The 21,977-nt window shown below is 37.4% G+C and overlaps 1 protein-coding gene across 4 annotated transcripts in view; it reads right to left on the bottom strand.

Moving 5' to 3' along the window:
- Nucleotides 1–21,977, bottom strand: part of MBP (myelin basic protein) — a 186,502-nt gene that overhangs the window by 47,913 nt on the left and 116,612 nt on the right. Inside the window, exon 1 of one of the 4 annotated variants that reach the window (XM_034762498.1) lies at nt 6,239–6,371. The exons of the other annotated variants lie outside the window; for them this stretch is intronic. Coding sequence (XP_034618389.1) covers nt 6,239–6,356 — 118 coding nt within the window. The 5' untranslated portion in view covers nt 6,357–6,371. Of the gene's footprint in view, nt 1–6,238; nt 6,372–21,977 lie in introns of those variants that run through there. 4 annotated transcript variants of the gene reach the window in all.

The raw sequence follows: 21,977 nt of genomic DNA, 5'->3' as shown, positions 1-21,977 counted from the left end.
GCATTTCCCACGTAGCCAAACTTTTTTTCAAAATAAGCCATCATTATGAAAGTTTAATGCATAATGTTAAGAAAAATATCTGAAGTTATTCTGGCAGTAAGATGGAGATGTGGCTTTAAAAAAAAAAAAAACACCTTAGACGTCACAGCATAAGTGAGTTCTCAGAAGGGATTTGAATGAGGCAAGAGAGAGGACTACAGTAACTGGTTCTGGAAGGTCATTCCAAGCACGATGGGCAATCTAGAAGTAAAGTGGTAGAATATGTGCTGCAAGGAACATTCTCGATATAGTCCCAGGGAAGACTGGATGGTCTGTCAGGTCTTTTCCTTCACTAAGGTCTACCATTACAGAAATGTTTTACTGCACAAATGACGCTCTCCTAATATCTAACAGACATTACAAGCTAATCAAGTGTGGTATTTTTAGGAAACAAGTACTTTAATAAGGAGCGGAGCATACAATGACCACTCTTAGGTCATAGCCCTGTAAATACTTAAGTACTTTTTTCACCTAACTAGTCTCACAGACATCAATGACAGTAAAGTTGTTCATGTGGAGTATTTGCAGGATCACGCTCATAGTCCTTGTCCAACAAAGCACTTACTTTTGACTTAGATGCATTGACTTCAGTGGGACTATTCATGCTTAAAGTTAAGAATTTGCTCATATGCTTTCCTAGATTGGGGTCTTCATGTTTTGAAGTCTTAAATACAATACTGTAAATTCCTAATAAATACAGTATCTTCCCCATCCAACAGAATATCAGCAGTATTTTATGTTTCTAACGAGTCTTGAAATTTTTGTATTGCTCCACTAGCATATACTCATGTAAATATTTGCATTTAAGTACTTTCTTTAAAAGTTTGCACAGTAGATTTGAAGTCTATTTTAACCAGATGAACAAAATTTACCATTTTTGTTCCCAATTCCTAATTCATGAATGTGCAATTTAAGTTTAAACGATGGCTATTTTATTCCAAAAACCATGCTTGAATTGTATTTAAAGGACTGAAACTCAAATTTGTCATCCTTTTTGTGATGTCACATTAAGGTTCAAACTCTAAGATGGCTTTCTACATAAGAGTGGACATAAGGAAAAATACACTAGTTCAGAATAATATACATTTGCACACTGCCCAAGTGCAGGAGAGAGGGTGGCATACAATATTAGGTAGCTGTATGTTATATTCAGGGTAACTAGAAATGGACATGCTTGGATTTCTCATGCACATTTCAGATATACATTGGGGTACCAGTGGTTTTTTAGTATTACCAGTGTTATTTAAATGAAAGTTTTTAAAGTGCTATACCCTTTTGGTCATAAAGATTCTTCAACACTTTGGGTTTCTCTGGATTGAGAGACCTTCATTCCAGAAAAGTCCAGTTCACTCTACTCTACTTAAATATTTGGTTAACAAAACTATAGACTGTACATTTGTTCAAGAGCACAGTTTAGCTCATTTAGTTGATTCCCCAGCCATCAGACAGTTTTCTGATCTAACCCCAGATCAGCAATGTTTGTTAGATTAACTGCACTTCGGATTAAAATTTTCATTTTGGATTGATGGGGGAAGGAAAAAAGGAAGCAGATCTTTCAATCCCCAATTGCATTCAGTCCATAAAACACACTGTCAGAATAACACCAGGTTTTATAAAACTAGGTTAAGCCCCCTTCAGTGGTTATTGCTTTCCTACAGCACATGGGCTATTTCCTCTTGGAATCATGACATTTTCTTCCTTCATAAAAGATTTATGTTTCTATGACTCTTTGTATATTTGCTTTTGCTCTTACTTTGTGAAACTAACGACAAGATCAAAGCTACTATTAAAGCTTCTGCCATCACCGTGTTTGTTTTTCTTTTCCCCTTTGATTTCTAACAAACACTTTTCCACTAAAAGCTGCTACTTTACAAGGCTTTAAGAGCACTATTGTGAAACTCTATGTTGTATCACATGGATTATAAAATTAAATAAGAATGTAATCTATTTCACAACTCTTGTCATTCATGGATATGATCTAACCACAATAAATTAAAAATGTAAGCTGTCAATACCTCCTGTCCTGAGCTGGTGCTGAATATAGGAAAGCTTTTCTGGAAGTGAAATAAAGGCGGCCACTGGTATGGGAAGCAAGAGCAACTCTTGGGGAATTAACAGGAATGGTTGGGGGACAGTAGCAGAAGAGAAAAGATTGAAGTGCGGGGAGTAGCAGCACCGGGGATGGAGGCACAACTTGTGCAGAGCATGGAGTGGAGACTACGAGCCATCCAGTATATAAAATAAATAAGAGGACCATTTTGAGTTATATCATCGTCAGAAACTCTCGATGGAATCAGTTTTCTGAATGTAGAATTCTAAAGTCTGCCATGCTGGCCCAGCTCATTAGTTCTTCTAAGGTGGCTGTGATCAACACCTGATGAAGGGTGAGGAATACCCCATAATGCACTTAAACCAAAATAGCCTTCCTGATCCCTTTACCCATTGCAGTATCAAACATGTGGCTCATTCCTTAGCTTTCATAGCTACAAATATTATGATTTATTATTTGTATTACCATGGTACCTAGGAGCCTTAGTCCTGGACCAGGATCCCATACATTGTTGGCTGGTTCACTTCATGGCCACCCTCTTTACAGTCAGCCACAATATTTAGCTTATGACATTCTGTGGCAGTGGATTCCAATGACTGCCCTACAAATCTTGTATAATAGGATCTGGATTATCCAGAGGTCTCAGAGATGCTGAACATCTTTGGATAACTAATTGGCAGCTCAGCAAACTGAACTAGTTGGCCAGCATGCTTTGAAATCTGCCCCAGGATCCCCCTCTCCTCTTCAAACACTTCAAAGCCTGCTGGCTGGCTCCCCAGATGATTGACAGCCTCCATTCATCTTCCAGCCAATCCCCAACCTACAGAGGAGCTCTCCTCCTCCTGAGTTTGTGAGCAACCAGGAACAGAGCTTCAGTCCTTAGCATCCTGCAGATACAGAGCTCTTCTTCACTGAGATGACTGGCTGAAGAAAGAGTGGAGCAGCAGGGGTCTACAGCCTGCAGCCTTGCTTCCCATAGTGCTACAGTCTATTCTCCCATCTCTTCCCATTTTCCCCCAGTGTAGCTCCCAAAGCAGCTGTCCTTTTATTAGAGGAACTTTTTGTGTCTGGATACAGATTAACTTGCTTTGCTTAGGGTGAGACTGGCTAGCCTTGCATGAATGCAGAGAGACCAGGCACAAGCAAAGTCCTTGCACTCCCAGCACTAAATAACCTGGGTACTCTAGAGACAACAGTGGTGCTAGGAATCCCAGACAGGGCAAGAAACAGTGAAGCCATTTCTCTACCTCCCTGCTGCATCAGCTAATGATGCTGCTTTGTGCGGTGTGAAGCATGTGATACAGCCTGTGAGCAGTTATATAATATACTGTCAATATGTACATTTGTCCTAAGGGTATTGTGCCTGTCTCAAGCACAATGCACCTCCGAGACCTGCTGCTGGTGCACAGATCCTTCTGATCATTTTGCTGCCTCCCCTCCCCAGCCCACAAAGCCCACAGTAGTCCAAAGCTCTTAATTTTTGAGTCCAGGTGTCACAATTAGCTTTGCTCTGTAGAGCTTTGGAATATATTAGTGTGTTTAATTCCATGTCTGCTGCTGAACATTCCACCTGCTTGGCATAATGCACCTATTGGACACATCCTAACATGCCACTGATTTCCATGCCAATTAGAGAAAAATACCAAGCAGATGTAGGCCCAGACCCTGCTGTCCTTGATAAAGCAAAACTCCCATTGAAGTAAATGGAAATTGTGGGTGCTTATCTAGAGGCAAAGTAATATGGCAACAGAACGTTCTAAATTCCAGTACAGAAAGCGAAGACTTTACATGGCCCAGCACAGAGATTCCTAGGGATTAGCTTTCTAGAGTAACAGCCAGAAAATTCTCAAATCCCAGTTCTGCTACATAGCCTAGTTACTGGGATCCACATCAGTAATTATACTAGGCTGCTAATTAATTTGATACCAAGCTAGTCTAAAGAAAACCAGCAAACTATAATAAACTAAACTCACTTTTTTTTTTTTTAAAGGAGTTCAGATTTAAGGGTGGTCTAAAATTGTCAATAATTAGATACCAATATGATAGACACCTTATAAAACCCCTTGGAAACAAAGCAGAACTTTTCAGGAGGCAATATTATATGCTCTCTGTGGTCTTCAAAACTGAATCAAGGTCTACAATGACAAAAATGTTAGATCGTCAATTTAAAACCATCTCTAGTGCATCAATTCTGAAGGAACACAAATGAGATGTTTAAAAGCACATTATAAATGATTCTGTAGCCTATAGTCACCTTTATTAGTTATGAATTTCAGGACATTTAGCTATCCAGTTACCAATGGCAGTAAAGCAAGTCAAAGTGTCATTTTAGGCCAAACATGTAGAATAATTACTAAAACATGTATGCCATTCTTCTTAGAAATTAAGGGACTGATATATGGAAGAAATATATATTACATCCATTACTGATAACTAAGACACCTCCCTCTGCTTACAGAGGACAGACCATTGGCAGAGCTGTGGAAAACTACAAAACAAACAGGCAAACAGTATTCCATAGATCAGCCTTCTGAGAAGACAGTCAAGTAACTTTTAATAGTATTTAAATTTTTAGCTTTTGCTCTTAGAAGTTTGAAAATATTTATTCCTTATTGATTTTATACTTTTTTTTTTTTAAAAGTAGGGGAAGGAATTGTTCTGTATTTTGAATTGAGTTGAAGTTACCTGGCTGTTGCGTCTACAGCTAAATTCTACACATATTGGGGCAAATGCTGTCCCTTGTGACCAACCTGAAGAAATGAGTTTGGGGCAAGGGGTGTAGATTCCTCTCCATCAGGCCACTGGGTGGTTTCTATTATCCAGTCCAGCATGTTTTAAAATGCCCCTCCATACAGAGCCACAAGGAGCAAAGCACCACAGTATATGACCCATTTTGCATCCTATTGACTATTGTAGGGAGAGGGGACGTGGGGGTTTTTTTTTGTTTTGTTTTTTGCCATAGTACCCTACCTGGCTTGTCAAGATTTCTTTGTTTGGTAGCTGTATAATCAAGTCTGTCAGCATAGCTCTGGGAATAGACTTTGTTAATTGCTGTTGCAGAATGAGCAGAGGGAACAAAAATATTGCAAGTCCTACCACAAACAGTGGATATTTTGTTAAAGTGTACATTTCTCAATATTGATAGTTTAAAAATTCCCAAGATTTTTAAAATCTAGAAGACTCTTTATAACATAATTTTGAAGGTAATATAGGGGAGATTTTAAATCTCCCCTCTTTCTTCTCTCTTCTCCCTCCCCCTTCAACAATAATTATTTAAAGGATTTCTGAAAATACTGAATATACTGTAGTGGGGGGGGAGGGAGAAACAGATTTCCTCTATGGAAAGATTTAATATTTGAGGCAACGTTTTTCAGATGTCTCAAAAACAGATACTAAATTTGATTTAAAATGTCTGGCTGCCTAAGAAAAAGGTATGTTAGATGTAAAGCCTATCTCCATAATTTATTTTAGGCAGGAGGCAATCTCTTTACAGAGGCCTCAGTGTATTCCTAAAATCAGAAGTGACAATACCTGAAAACAAACGGGAACAATGAATACAAAATGGCTAAACCAGCTATGAGCTGATCAAAATTGGCACAGTGTCCTAGGACAAATAGAATGTTCTACAGAAAGAATTTAAATAGGAGAGAACTGTGAATGAAATGTTTGAAAAGAGCGATATCAGACAGAGAGAGAGGACTATTTGTTTTGATGTCTAAAAGGCAAGGGAAAGAAACATTAATTCAACCATTCAAAACTCAATACTAATAAACTTGCCTGCATTCCTGAAATCAATTTCTTCCCATAGAACAGGGAATCAAAGCACTTACATAGGATACAACGGATTCTAAAAATATTTCTATCACTAACCACAAAATCCTACCATCACATAATATTAAATGTTTAGATTTCCCACCCCGAAGACAAGTACAATATGCAATGTTCCAGTTTCTCAATCCTTTCTGCTACTCTCCCATGACAAGCAGCCAGTCTCTGTTCTGACCTCCCGACCATCTGCCAATCCTTCCTGCCACCTCTTCCCATTTAAAATCCTGGTCCCAATGTACTCTCCAAACTGTCCCAATAAACTCTTATCCCAATCTCACTTCCTTTCAGTTTAACCACTCCCACAAAAACCTTGATCCCCACCGTACGGAAGAATCTTCTCACAAGCCTCTTCAACACAACATTCCAGATTATCCCTATGCGTGAAACAGCACAGCCCTGAAATCCCTCCTGACTGTAGAACTAGTACATTCATCCCCATTTCCTCTGAGGAAACCCTAATCTCCCCCCTCTTACCTCGTACATACCTAATTTTCAAGCATTAGTCACCTGGAAATTAAGTTCAGTAACATTCTAAGGGTTAAATTGTCATGGAAACCTTATATGTTCCCTTGTTTAAATGTAAATGTGGATACAAACTGTGTATTGTTTGTCCAGTCATACCCACTGCCTACTAGGCACACAGTGTACTTTCTGAACATATTCTTTGTTTAAATTGTGCACTCTTCAGAAGTGTCATTAGGCTATTGTGTAAGTCTACATTTAGGCAATGTTAAAAAGCTGGATTTCTGATCTATTCCTGTGATACTGGCCTCCTTTAGAGATGTTACATGAACATTTCACACAATGCCTTCTAATTCTATGGTATCAGTCCATAACATGTCTATAAATAGCCACAGTATTACCAGTCCATCTTCTAATTACATTCCCATTATCAGCTCTAGAGATCTCCCTGGCAGCTGGTGTCACAGAGGTAATATATTCCTGTTCAACTAGATGTTTTTTTAAGAGCTCTTTGTTCCCCCTCTCTCCCTACACACAGAATATACCTTATTTCTTGGCCTTTCCCAAGGAACCTACAAAAGCTTTACTAACACTATACATAATTTAATTACCTCTTCTCCCCCCCGCCCTCCACAATTGAAAATAGAGCTCCACCATCTCAATCACTTAGGACAACTCTTCTTCAACAAGGTACACAAAGAGGTAGATAGAAGCTTTCTGTGCCCGTCACAGAGGCAAAACCAAAGTGTGTATTTTTAAGGTGGGTCCTCCCATGTACTGCCACTGTTTGCACAGAGTGAAATTCACCCCAATGAACTAGGCCCACACAAGCCCTATGTGCTACTTGAGCCTCACTGGAGCCCTATTTTGAGGGCTTAAGTGAAACAAAACTGGTGCTTGGCCTTGTATAGGTCCTCTCTGCAGGGGTCAATTTCAGACACAGTGCATAACCAACCATTTACATCTGAAAACAGGGGTGGCATGGGAGGTGAGTGGAAGCAGCGTTGGTCAGGTTTCCTTATTTCTCATCCTGGAGACACAACTCTGGTGGGCAGTGACCACAATGTTTAAAGTAATTGCATAAGTAACAAGCACCCGGGACAGCCACTGGTGAGCTAATTTCTAGACTATAAGCTCTTCAGGGCAGGGACACAAGGTAAAGAACAACAATACACTGGACGTTAGAAGAAATCACTTTATGACCTTGGTGCATATATTTTGTTTGAGCACAATCTTCTGCCCCTGATCCCCCACCCCTTGCTCATTGTAACATTTGGGTGTCATTAATTAGTATGAGCAAGTTCGATGGCTTGTGTTAGAGAAAAGGTCAGACTAGATGATGACAATGGTTCCCTCTGGCCTTAAAAACTGTGAATTAATGCTGGTGTGCTTTTCAAAGGACATTTTTCTAACTGTCATCTCTGCTTGCTTAATAAGTCTGCATGTTAACTCTTCACTTAGCCAGAGGGCTTTATTCTACTGCTAACTCTTCCTTTTCCCTTTACTTTCTTCTGAATGCACTTGGATTTATTTTCTTTGGATGGATTGTGTCCAAGTTTTTTTTTCCACTTGCTGTCAATATGTTCAGTCCCACTTGGCTGACTACAGAAGCTATAGACTATCATGGGCCTGATCTTGCTCTAGTAATTACTCAGGGATCTTGTACTGCTGCCTTAACTTTTTATTTATTTATTTTAATATTTCTTTTACTGTCAGATAATTTTAATGTTTTATGAGTCTCCAAGTTTGCATTTGCTGAACATGAATTATTTGGTTAGAGATTTAACATGCTGCTGTAAGTGTTCAGTGCCAATCCTGCTTCACTGAGATCAACAGAATTATTTCATTGACTTAGGGGGAGCAGGACTGGATTCTCAATGCAAGATGACAGCTTTCGTCAATCTGCATGAAACTTTCCTTGGTGGGGGGAGGATAGCAGGAAAGGAAACATCACTTTATTCATTTATAATATATGAATGCAGAACTACTCTTTCCCAAAATTAAACCTATCCACCAACATCACCAAGTCATTTTAGATGCTCTATCTTGTCAAGGTTAAGAATACTTAATTTTTAAAAGAAACAGATTTTTCAGGCTCTCAGGCTAGGTATGATTTTTCCCCACCCACCATCCAAATGTACAACATCATAGTAAGTAATGTTTAGAGCCCAACTGCAGCATGTATACACAGTAACTGTTTTTTAACCTAGTGGACTTAGTACGAGAGAAATAAAACTATGTACAGTACATTTATACCGGAAAGCAATTATGGTAAATTATGCAGTCAAAGCAAGCAGAAAATCTGTCAAATGGAAGGAAAATAAAACTGGTGAGAGGCAAAACACACAAAAACAAAAAACCCCAAAACTATAAAGCAAGCCCATAGTAAAATAATTTGATTAAATTAAATGTCACATATTGACAAATAATTTGAATCTAACATAAATGGAGAAATCTGAACCCAGAACATACCACACAAGGGTGTTATAAATTCAGAAAGAACAATAAGACAAAAGGCCTCCAGATGATAAATACAATTAGCCCCAAGTGGTCAATAGTATTGCAAGAATACCAGTCTGACACAGAAGCCGAAAATCAACTAAAAAAAACTACAGAAACAAGTCAAGAAGTGGGACCCTGGTATATCTTCTTGGACCTTTGTTTAACAGACTGTTTAATTAAATGCAACCTGCCAGGCTTTTAACTCTACACACTAGAAATTATTTACTGGTCACTGGTATTCACTAAGAATAAACTAGGGGGGATGCATATGGGATCCAAAACCTGTTGAAAAGCAAAACTACATTCACTTTATTAGCTAATCAAAAGCAAGCATAGCATTCAGACTTCCGTCTAAAAGCTTTCAGATCTAACTTCAGATATTGCAAACCTTTTGAAATTCAGTGCCCCTATCCCTGCAAAGAGTATTGTGCACCTTTATACACATGTATACAGACACACACACATACATAAAGAAAGCCTGTTCTAGCCTACTGTATGAGAGAGGGCTATTTCAGTTAGTCATATTTTCTATGTAAACACAGATATATTGATATTCAATTATTTCAAAAACAAGGGGGTTATTTTTAACATTCCTTTCCCTGCCCCCAACACTTGCAATCTGTATTATAGTTCTAAATGTGACTCAATGCTATACGAAGAACAATGGTGACAAACTGTATAAAACAGAGGCAGTGATCGATGGTACTTCACACAATATCTGCTTTTCAGTAACTGCATTCTAAGAGTGAGAAGAAACTGCTTGCACAGTACCAAGCCTTGTACCAGTTAGTGGGAGTTACTGCTATTTAAAAAAACTCAACCTTTATAATTTATCTTGCTTTTCAAATATGTATAAATCATCTTCAGTGTAACATAAAAAACGCATACACCACAAGAAAACTAATGTGGGTTTGAAGAATTAACTGTTGAGAGTACAATGACTTTTTTTTTTTTTTACAACAATTTAAAAATTGAGATATTTTCCAATTCTTAGACCGGTAGGTTCCTCCTAGCCACTTACAGTCCAGTTATTGCCCAGGATGGGAACTAGAATCTCTGAAGTAATTTATGGAGGCTCTTACATGGATTCTGGTCTTGGGCAAGTTGCACAGAAACAGATTTTCAGAACTTCAAGTAAGCTACTACTGTGCATGCAAAACAAGTGCCTAATTTACATGCCCAGTTACCTTGACTGGACATGCAATCATGTGTTCGCAGTGTTATAGCCGTGTTGGTCCCAGGATAAGAGAGAGACAAAAGGTATGTGAGGTAATATCTTTTAACAGACCAATGCTTTCGAGCTCAATACCTGAGGACTACTTAGATGGATAACTTCATTTGTATGCATACTGCAGCAAATGAACACACAAGTTAGGCACAAGGATGCAAATGCATTTTTGTACAAGCAGTTGCAAACATGCCTTTCTGAAAACCGAAGAGAAACTCTTGACCTCAATTTTTCCCAGTGGCAAAATAGGCATGATAAAACTCAGACTTTGCTATATCACAAGGAAGTTGTGATTAAATGTGTGTAAAGTGCTTTGAAGATGTAAATTTTTATAAGATTTAAGTATGTTTAGTTTCAGAGTTAACATTCACTTTTTCCCTTAAAAATATAATTGTATATGTTTTCAATAATGAAAGGTGGCTGCCTTTTTAGTGATATGTCATGTCATTCCTATACACAAAGCACCATATTGTGCCTTATTTACATCCATGCAACCCCACTGACTTCTTGGGAAATTTTTAAATGAAAGGTGCGAGAGATTAGATAGATAGATATAGATATATATGGGTATTTACAAATTTTGTTATGTTTTTACTGAATTCCATATAACTTCTCAGCTAATGCTACAATAAATCACCATTCAAGAGCAGTCATAAGTAAGGCTACGATTATGTCACAGAGGTCATGGAAGTCATGGAATCTGTGATTTCCATTGATCTCTGTGACATTTTCTGCCCTGGGATTGGAGCTCCTAGCCAGCCCTGCCCTCACAGCTCCTAGCCCCCAACCAGGGAGGGGACCCTGAGCAGCTGCCCAGCTGCAGTCGCAGCCGGGGAACCCTGCAGCTACCAGCTGCCTTGGGCAAGAGGACCCCACAGTAGCCCATCCCCGGGGTAGTAGGACCCGGGAGTCCCAGCAGCAGTGGGTGCTGAACCCACCTACGCCTTTTGTCAGGGATATTTTTAGTGAAAGTCAGGGACAGGTCATGGGCTGCCGTGAATTTTTGTTTAATTCCTGTGACCTGTCCCTGACTTTTACTAAAAATATCAGTGACAAAAAAAAAAAAAAAAAAAAAACTTAGCCTTAGTCATAAGATACAAACTAATGCAAAGGTACCCCGTTAGTCTTTAAAATACTTCAGCATTATCCTTTATTATTGATCAAATCAGATTAGTATCTTTTCACATGGTAGAAATTTTGTTAAGTTACACCCGCATTTTTCTTGATCACCGGAAAACCCTCATCCATCCACACTTGTCTACACTAAAAAAATATAATGCCCATCTCCAGCCATGCGCAGCTACACCAGTGCCAGCAATGATGTTTGCAAGAGTGAAGACAGGGCTCAGGCATTTTCAGCACAGTGTCATGAAAGCACGACCATTATATAGTGCTGAATATGCTTGAATCCTGTCTATGCCAGTGCTTACATCACTGCCAAAACCAGTGTAGCTGCACTTTTTTTTTTTTTTTTTTTTTTTTGCAAAAGGGTACAACTGTTTACTGGTGTAGATGCAACAACTAGGGCCAAAACCATGTTAGCTGAACTAGTTTAAAACTAGTTCAGGCTACTTAGAGGTTTAAGTGAGGCTTGATAGGCCAGTTTGAACAAGGCAGTGCTTTAACATGGCTTGTGTGGTCGCAGCAGAGCTCTTCCAGCGCTCTAAAAAAACCACCTCCACGAGGGGCGGCTCCCAGCACTAGTGCACTGTCAGTGCTGTAAAGTGCCAGTGTAGACAAGCCCATTGGGTGCTCAGAAATCAGGACAGGCATTTCTTGTTAAAATAAATAAAATTATATTTCAATGTAGGGTGGCAGATGAAGAGATTTATCTAAGGAGGTGGCTCACATTTTAGTTCAGTCTCATCTCATGAAATCAGTTTCGAAGCAGACAAACACAGGGAAAGATTAGTAACTTGCATTTAATTTAACAGCCTAAATAAAAGAATTAATCAATGATGGCCTAATTGTCATTCTAAGTCTATTAAGTACAATTATCCTAAAAGCCCTCCTACACTTTCTGGGTTATTTTAACCTTAAAGATGATTGAAATTTTTGAATAGCTATTATGTACCAATTTATTTAACAGACAGCAGCCTTAAAAAAAAAAACCAACAAATTTATAAACATACCCATTGGGCAAATAAACTAAAACAGAGATACATTTCTGTAAGTCCATAATGATTTACAAAATATCAACAGCTATAACTTATTGGAACTTTTATATACTAATTAGAGCTAGGTAGAGAAAAGTATTAACATTTTGTGGATGATTTCAGTATTTTGACATTTGGCTTCATTCTGATTGAGAATGAAAATCAACAGTTTGAAATTCTCCTCAGAAGAGGATGGAGCCCAGGACACTCAGTCTGGTGGACCATAGGCGCCGACTTCTACTGGCACCAGTGGGTGCTCGACCCTCCTCTACCTTCGCCCCACCCCGACTCCATCCCCATTAAAAAAAAAAAAGCAAAAATTATAAAAAGTAACTACTCCTTTTAACAAATATGTCCACCAGTGTGTGCATATTTGTGTTCTTAGTTGGATGACTACACAGGGAGACTTAGAAGAATTGAAAGGTGCAGTTATTCTTGGTCACAGACAAAAAAACTGACTTTAAAGAAACAGTGACAAATTAAAACCAAAAAGGACAGGAACAATGACAGACCCATTCTGGAGATTCAATCCAAATGACAAATTCACCAGTTTGAATCAAAGGAAAGGATGGATAGATGACTCAGCTATGGTATTTTAATTCAAAAGTAATGACAATAGTAATGTTGTACTCTAAAACTTACAGCACATCTCTTGTATAGTATAAGGTTCTTTGCTCAAAGAGTGACTATACTAGGCATCTGCTCCACCACTATTTTTTCTAATGAATCATTACTACTTCTAGATTCATACATGCCTACTGTAATCTGACTGGCTGACTGTTGGACAGAGGAGGGAGGGAGAGGTGTCTGTTTGTTAAAGTATTGGTCAAAGTGTTTATACTCTTTTCAGCCAGACAGTCTGAAGGTCTGAAGAGTAAGAAAAACATTTAACTATGAAAAAAAGGGAAATGAATCGAAACTTTTTTTTTTTTTAAAAATCACCAATGGAATTTCTGCATCTATGGCTGTTTGCAGCTGTCACAATACAAACATTGGGGCACTTGTGATTCTAACTCTATATATCCCCTTTTACACTGTGAAGGTAGCCAACAGCAATAAAGGCCTGATCCCAAGACATAATGAATATCCCCATTTCCCATGACTTCAATTAACAGTACCCAAAAGAGCCACAGTAGTGTGAATTCATTGTTTCATTTACTATAGTACTATTGATATTTAAACTGTATGACAAGAAATATCTAGTTATTATTCTCACAGCAAATAAGTTAATAACTTGAGTAAGTTGATGCCTTAATTGGTTAATAACATAGTAAAAGCATCCAAATCGGTTAATAATTAAATCATAGTGTTTTAATATGTGCAGCAAAGAGCTGTAGGAGACACATTAAAGATCCACTTGTGGCTCACGAGCTGCAGTCTGAGGATCACTGCTTTAGGGTAAGATTGTGTGTGAGTGTAAGAGAGAGATGTCCAGCATAATGGAACCCTGCTCCTGAATGGAACCTTTGAATGCAAGACAAATAATTGACTTTTAACATGTTGAGCAGAACAGACATAGAAGAAACAAATTAAAGCTACCTATCTACAAACTCTATTTACATGGCGTTACCCACAATACCTAACGAAGTCTCCTAATTGCATAAAAAAAATAGGAGGCCCTTTAATGGAGAGTGGAGGAAACCCAAGGTTTATCTCCTAACAGCAGAGAAGCCCTAGACAAAAATGTCTAAGTAATTACGGGATAGCCCACTTTGACATTTGAGAGAATATTTCCCTCAGAATCAAGTCAAAGACAGTTGTGTGACTCCCTAGGAAAAGAAAACACATCACTTATGGAATGATTTTTTTTTTTTAAAAAAACATTTTTATTCAGTAGCCTCCACTCTCATCATGATTAGCATGCATTTTACTAACTTTTCCAGGTGTCGAAGAGTTTAATGCATTCAGTTAACATGAGAAGGTTTAAAAACACAGTATGTTTTTGAAAAGTCTATAAAATTCAATCCAGATATAGCATTATGTTAAAACTGTGTCATGGACAGAAATCTTCCCTTAGATGCACATGTTTGACTTCATTTGTACTCTGTGGGAGTGTATTGCATACATCTGAGTATAGAATTTGGCTCTAAGAATTTAGCCAAAAAACTGACAAAAGGTGATGAGTACTCAAACCTTAATTCATCCTGTTGTGTTGAGATATTACAGGTAATAATATATGTAATGTCACTTTGTAAATATCACTAAGTATGTAGACACGTGAATTTTAAATTAGCAACACATTCACAGCTATATTCATATTACATTAATTGCAATGGCAAAATTTGCCCCATTTTAAATATGAGAAGGTATCTTAAAATTGCTTATCAATTTCAACCTGTACAATAGAGCGGATACTGTGTTTAGATATAGGTCATACACATAAAATGTTATGAAGAGAAGATTCCCATGCATGTTCAGTAGAGGAGTTAATAAGTGAATTAAGTTTCAAAAGGTGGGAGAAAGCATCTGACATGAGTAAACTGAATTGCTAGCTAATAAAAGTACTGCTGTCTTGGACAGACTATCAGATAATATCAACAAACACTACACTACATTTGGTGTCCTGGACGGTATTAAAGCTCAGAAGGAGTCCCATTTTAGGTAGCTGCCCTAAGATTGACTTGTTCAGTTCTTTCTTCTTCAAAGCTTAGCACTCCGCATTACCTCTTGTTGCTTTCTCCTTGGTTATGTGTGATTTGTGCGCTTCCCCTGTACATATTTACCTTGTGCAGTCTTTCTCCTGTCATCCAATAAAGTATTTCTAAATATGGTCAGACAGGTTTTGTTTTTTCAAAAATTTAAAAATTAAAATAAAAATCAACTCTTAGGACTTACATTGCAAGTTTTAACCAGGAGAAAACTTGGGTAATTAAATATCAATAGTGCCACAGTGGCCATAGGGAACCCAACTATAGTGAACAGTGTGGATAAACATCTTTTTTTTTTAATTTAAAAAAAAAAAAATCAGATTTTTATTTAAATCGGATTTTTTTATAAAAAGCTTTTTGAGGAAAAAAACTAAAGATAAAGATACATTATAGCTCAAAGATATCATGGAATAGGGATTATAAATTCTAATTTTATAGTATGAGACAATATATTCATGTAATGTTTAAGAAAAGTTTTGTAAATGAGTTCCAATAGTTCATGGATTATGGACCCAATTTTATGGGGTTCCAGGGGCTTCTGTATAGATTATTTAGGTTAATCTTTCTATCTACCCAATGAGACTCAGTGCTCAGTCTAGAAGATACATCAGAGATGCTTAGTTTTGCAATTCTCAAACTGTGGATTTGTGTCTCCAGAGGTAACATACTTGTTAACAGCAAAAATGTTTTTAAATAAATAAATAAAATATTTAGGTGAGAAATAACAGCCTTCAATCCTATTGTCCCTCTGCAAATTTGTGTACACAGAGCCTTTCTGAGTGTAGCCTTCATTGATTTGAGATCTTCCATACCATTCTCTCAATAGAAGGAAAAACCTATAATGGCGGCAGGCCATAAGAGAGACCCACTTTAGGAATATTTTAATGAAGTTCCTCTACTTGGGTAAGACAGGTATGCGTGCAAAATGCAATCAGTGCAACAAAGATATGCAAGGCCTGGTTGCCCGAATGAAACATCATGAAAAATGTTACTTCTCAGGAAGAAGCCGTGTTGAAGATGATGAAAGGAACATGTCTGAACATGCAGGATCTTCAGGTTTGTAAATGATAATTTAATAACTGCATTGACTTATTTTGTTTAGGAGAATCCATCCTCAACATAAAGGATTCTGAAGACTATCCACCTTCAAGATCACCATCATTTTCTATAGTTTCAAAGTTATCTGCCAATTATGTTTCAGTCACATCATGTATGTCACACAGCCACACTATATCACTTATAGCAAAAAGAAAAAAAAAATCCATCATCCAGAAACAACCATAGATAAGTTAGTGATAAGAACCAGCAGATTACAAAAAGAGATAATTGATGAAAAAATTGCCTGGTTTGTTTATGCAACAAACTCTCATTTCCGTAGGATTGAGAACCCACACTTCATTAACATGGTTCAGTCATTAAGACCAGGATACAGTCCACCCAACAGAGCAGATGTCAGAGGCAAATTGCTGAATAAAGTGTATGAAAGAGAAATTGAGCAGCATACAAAGGTCTAGAGGGTAAAATTGTTAACTTGAGTCTTGATGCATGGAGCAATGTCCACAATGATCCTGTTGTATGTGCTTGTGCGACAACAGAAGAAGGGAATGTCTTCCTTAACTAAACAATTGATACATCAGGAAATGCACATACAGCAGAATACTTACAAGAAGTAGCAGTAAAAACTATAACAAACTGGAAAAAAAATTCAAATGTCTAGTACACAGCTTGGTCACAGACAATGCTGCAAATGTATCCAAGATGAGAAGAAATGATTTAGGAGTGAAGAGAGTCCCAAGCTAATAACATACGGTTGCAGTGCTCATTTGATGCACCTACTAGCCAAAGATGTCAGTGTTGCAGAAATAAAGGCTAATATTGTTGAAACTGCAAAATACTTCCATAACAACCACTTTGCAGCAGTTGCTCTGAAAAAAGTGGGAGGAACCAAACTAACTCTCCCACAAGAGTGCAATGGAACTTGGTAGTGGACTGTTTTGAGCACTATATCAAGAACTGGCCTAATCCGATGTCAGTTTGTGAACAAAATCGTTAAAAAAAAAATAGATGGCGTTGTCACAGCTAAAGCTCTCAACACTGGGCTTAAGAGAAAATGCTGAACACATGCAGAGTACCCTGAAGCCAATTTCTGAAGCCTTGAACAAAATGCAGGGAAATAGCTGTTTTATTGCTGACTCTGTTGAAATTTGGAAGGAACCGAGTGAGATCTTAAGAGAAATACGCAATGACAGCGTTAAATTACAAGCATTAAAAAAAACAAATGGGACAAGCACTATCTCCAGATCATTTTCTTGCAAATATTCTCAATACTTGGTACCAGAGTTAAACCTTAACTGCTGAAGAAGAGGAGTTGGCTATAACATGGACATCCACCAATCATCCCCCCATAATGCCAACTATAATAAACTTCAGAGCTAAGTGTAAATCGTTCAAGAAATATACGTTTGCTGATGATGTTTTAAAGAAAGTTCGATTCAGAGACTGTTGAAGTGATAATCTCACTTTTAACAGCAATAGCTTCTTCTGCCGTTACAGATAGAATATTTTCTTCCTTAGGACTAATTCATTCCAAATTGAGAAATCGTTTGGGACCTGAAAAATCAGGAAAGCTTGTTTTTGTTTTTTTTTTATTTCCAGATTATGAACAAACAGGAAAATGAAGGTGAAGACGACTGAGTTAGCTGTAAAAGCCAATATTTTAACTGTCTCATGTTGACCTGCCTAACATAGTCTATTTTATTTTTGGGTTTTTTTTTTTTTTAAATATTTCATTTAACTATTTTAGTTAAAAACAATTTTAACAAAAACAAACCTGATTTTAAAAAACTTGAATGTTTAAATTCAAAATTTTATATCCTTGTTTTGTTAAAATATTATATGTTTGCTGTTGAAGGAAAAAAATCCAGAATACATAACGTTGTTGTTTTAAATAAAACAATTTAAATGTCTGTCTGGTGATGTTCTCCCCCTAATAAAGCATGGTAAGAAAAGTCTCCAAATATTAATGATTAACCTGTTGAATTGGAGATCGTTCACCTCCCAACGACTTCATAAATATCTGCTTCAATTACCTTTGGTAAATGAAATAACCAAACAATCATACATTTTCTGATATAGCTGTAAAACTAATCTGAAAAGTTTTTAAAATAAATCACTTTAAAAATATATAATGTGTACCTTCTAAAAATGAAACCTACATCTCTGAGTTGTGAAGAATATGTATTAAGGTTATAACAACCAACAAGAATGCACTTTTATATAGAAATCCATGTCTTCCTGACTAGTGATTTAAATCAATTTGATTTAAATCAAATCCACGCTGATAGTGAAACTCCTCATCTTTGTCTTCTGTTTCTTGAACTAAGCCTGTTTCGTTATCAAATCCATCAGGCAATTTTAACCGGTTTCTTTTAGTGGAGTTATTGTGTTTTTCATGCAAAGTGTCTGGATGTCAAACTTATCAAAAAGTCTTGCTAATTAAATTACTGTGGGTAGAGCAATTGTGTTAAATTAAGAGGAGGCATTTTAATCTACAATCTAATAAACATCACAACAGTGGAACACCTTTTACTGCAGGCACCAAACATAGCAAGATACAGAAACTGGGCAATTAACCTTTACGCTTGACATTTAGTCTTAATTCTAACAATGTATATTTCTCTAATCATTATAGCACCTGTGGAAACGCTAACCCTTTTGGGGAACACTGGTGAAGAAGCTGGCAAAAGACACCCTAACTTTGTGATGTGGGTTAAAAAGAAAACATTCATTATGCAAACAAAGCCTGAGGCAAAGCATACTGAAGTCAATGGAGTCCTTCCATTTATTTCAATGAACTCTGGATCAAGCCCATGATAAAGAGTGACCCCAAATAAGCTGAAGTGATAAAACTTCACCACTGAGCTACCATAGAAATATCAATCAATGCAGAAGCCAGAGGGACTAGGAAGGTATGGAATCTAATTTAGAAGGCAATCACTGTATTGTGGTGTCAGTCTCATAGTATGTGTATGTCAGAGAACGAGTGAGCAGAGACTGAACACAGAAACAACATATTTCTTTGTTTAAAAACATATAAGCAGTTCAGAGTGCAGATAAACACATGCTTATCTGGACACCTGCTTTTCAGATGGCATCACAAAGAACCAAGCACAATGTGAGGCAAGTCCAAAAACAAACCTTTTTTCAATATTTGCTTTTCTGGATGGTTCATTTCATTACATTATGTAACAGAGGCACATCAGGCAGAGATGAGAAGCTAGGAGAGACTTCTGATATTTGGAACAGAAGAAAATTACATCCACCTAATTTTTAAATAGAGAGATTTTCTATGACTCTGATCTAATGGATAAAGTGTAAAACTGAAAATATTTTTGGTATACATGAAATAGGAGTAAAAATATCAGCCAAATTCTCTGCTAGTGCAAAGTTGGCACCATTCCATCAAATTCCAAAATTGTCAAATTATCTGATAATTCCAAAGTCAATTGACAAATATGAGTTATCTTTATAGGAAATGTGGTTTTTGCATCAATGAAGTGAAAGGAGTAGGATAACCTGATTTGTGGCTGTTCCATGTAACTTGACATTTACTTTTCTTATGCCACAGCTAACTTATGTTTTGTTACAGGCTGGCTAGAATATTGCAAATACAAGTTATTCTCCCCCCGCCCCCATACACTTCACTGTGATGCATACCACATGCCACAGAATGCTTTCAACTTCCTGGTTATAGCAAAAATTACTTGACCGAGAATCCCACATTAATGATTGAGTGTTCAGTGCTCTGAAGTTGTAATGTGCTAGGTAGGTGCTAAATACTATTACCATTCTCATTATCAATCAAAAATATTGCATCATCTTTAACCCATTTGTTTGGCTCGCAGGGCAGTCCTTCACGAACAAAAACTTTCCTCTTAATTGTTATGACTGGCTTTCCAGTTCAAACATGAATTGTTTCAGGTAACATTATTCCCAATCAGGAAATATTGTGATTATTCAGGTGAGGATAACAGGGAAATCCAGCTAATGTTTTCTAGGCACTTTCAAGCACAAATTTTAACTAGCTGTTGCTTGAATCACATGCAGGCAGTGTTCAGATCTGTATATATCACAAAGGCAAAAGCAAAATATTCAGATCTGAGGCCGACCAAGGAAGATTCAAAATGACATCCACAGTTCAAAGCTCAGTAACTGTAAAATTATAAACTAATGAAAGAAAAAGTTAGCAGGAGACAAAAAACTTTTGTAGTGATAATCAGGATGGCCCATTTCCAACAGTTGACAAGAAGGTGCGAGTAACAGTAGGGGGGGAAATTAGCATGGGGAAATTATTTTTACTGTGTCTAATGACCCATCCACTCCCAGTCTTTATTAAAGCCTAATTTAATGGTGACCAGTTTGCAAATTAATTCAAATTCTGCAGTTTATGGTTGAAGTCTGTTTTTGAAGTTTTTTGTCTCTGGCTGATAATAGCCTACTTTATTTGATTACTCTCGCTATAGTTGGTATGGCAACACCCATTTTTTCATGTTCTCTGTGTATATATATCTTCCTACTGTATTTTCCACTGCATGCATCCGATGAAGTGGGTTTTAGCCCACAAAAGCTTATGCCCAAATAAATTTGTTAGTCTCTAAGGTGCCACAAGTACTCCTCATTCTTTTTGCTGATACAGACTAACATGGCTACCACATTGGAAAAGCAATCTCTTATCCCCCTTGGCATGTTTAAATACTGTGGCATAAATATACTCAATGGCAAGATCTTGGTAATCAAGTCATTCAATCTCACCATGAATTTCAGGGTTTCATTCACTGTGCTTGATCCAATAAGATAAGAATATTCATTAATGTTGGCTTCTGTTGTATGATAATTTATTAACATGATCTTTTCTGAAAAGAGTCAAGACCTAGAACTAGTGGCGAAAACAAGCAAACGAAATTACAGACAAGATTTTCAAAACTGAACAGCACCATCCCATAGGCCAATGATAGGGCACTCATATAAAACTGGTGAGAGAGCACAGAAGATGACTCAATAGATGAAGAGTTGTCAAATCAGATCCATTAACCCCCTGAACTCCAGCTCCATACCACCCCTGGGAAAGCCTTCTTTATAGGAGTAGAGTGTAGTTGGAAGAAAACTGTCTTTGTCCTCCACCGGAGCCTGTCTGTTGGAATAGCCCCTTCTGGGCTGTTGGAGTGGCGCTCAATTTAGAAGCAGCTCTATGAGTGCTCCAAGTTGTGCCAGGGGCTCAACCAGCCCAAACCAGGGGGGCTGTAAAAGATGGCATAGACCACCTTCGTCCTCCCCTTAGCCACCATGGGCGTAGTACTGGTACCGAGGCACCAGCCCCATAACATTAAATCAAATTTAAAAGGGACACAAAAGAATAAGATTAAAAACGTTGAAACAATTTAAAATATAGTTGTAAACACTAGCCACTGGTCCCTATTCAGATAAAACTCCTATTGAGCTCCCACTGCAAGGATCAGGGAGTTACTATCAATCTTTAATTTTTATTGCAGATAGAAAAAAACAAACAAAAGAACCTTAGCAATTTCTTTACTGTGGGGAAATTATTAATCCTAGTGTGGTAGAATTAGGTTTTTAATTAAACTGATTGACTCATTTGTGTGAAGAATAAAGACGTAGTAACCTCACACACAGACCACTTTGGACAGAGAAGAAGAAGAAACCACATCTCTAAGTCTGTCTAACATGGCTGGATTTAGCTGTAGTGAGTAATTCTAAAGCAAAGCAGAACACGCTACAGCCTACATATAATGAAAAGTTGATATTAGATTGCAGTGCACAGTACTTGAAAACAACAAGACTTTAAAAAAAGAACACCCAAAAGGAACTGTCGAACAGTGATGAACTGTTTCGAAAAATATCAGCTATTTAAATAATACACAAATAGAGAAATACTGGGGTGGAGAAGTCACGCTATCTGCTTCAATCTAATTAACGAAAAAAGGAGCAGAGCAAATGAAACTATAGAATACAAGTAATACTAGTTGTATTACAAAAGGGAGGCCTCA

Source organism: Trachemys scripta, chromosome 2, assembly GCF_013100865.1.
Source record: "Trachemys scripta elegans isolate TJP31775 chromosome 2, CAS_Tse_1.0, whole genome shotgun sequence".
Lineage (NCBI taxonomy): Eukaryota > Metazoa > Chordata > Testudines > Emydidae > Trachemys > Trachemys scripta.
The sequence above is the reverse complement of the archived record's forward strand: the minus strand, read 5'-3'. Positions and strand labels throughout refer to the sequence as shown.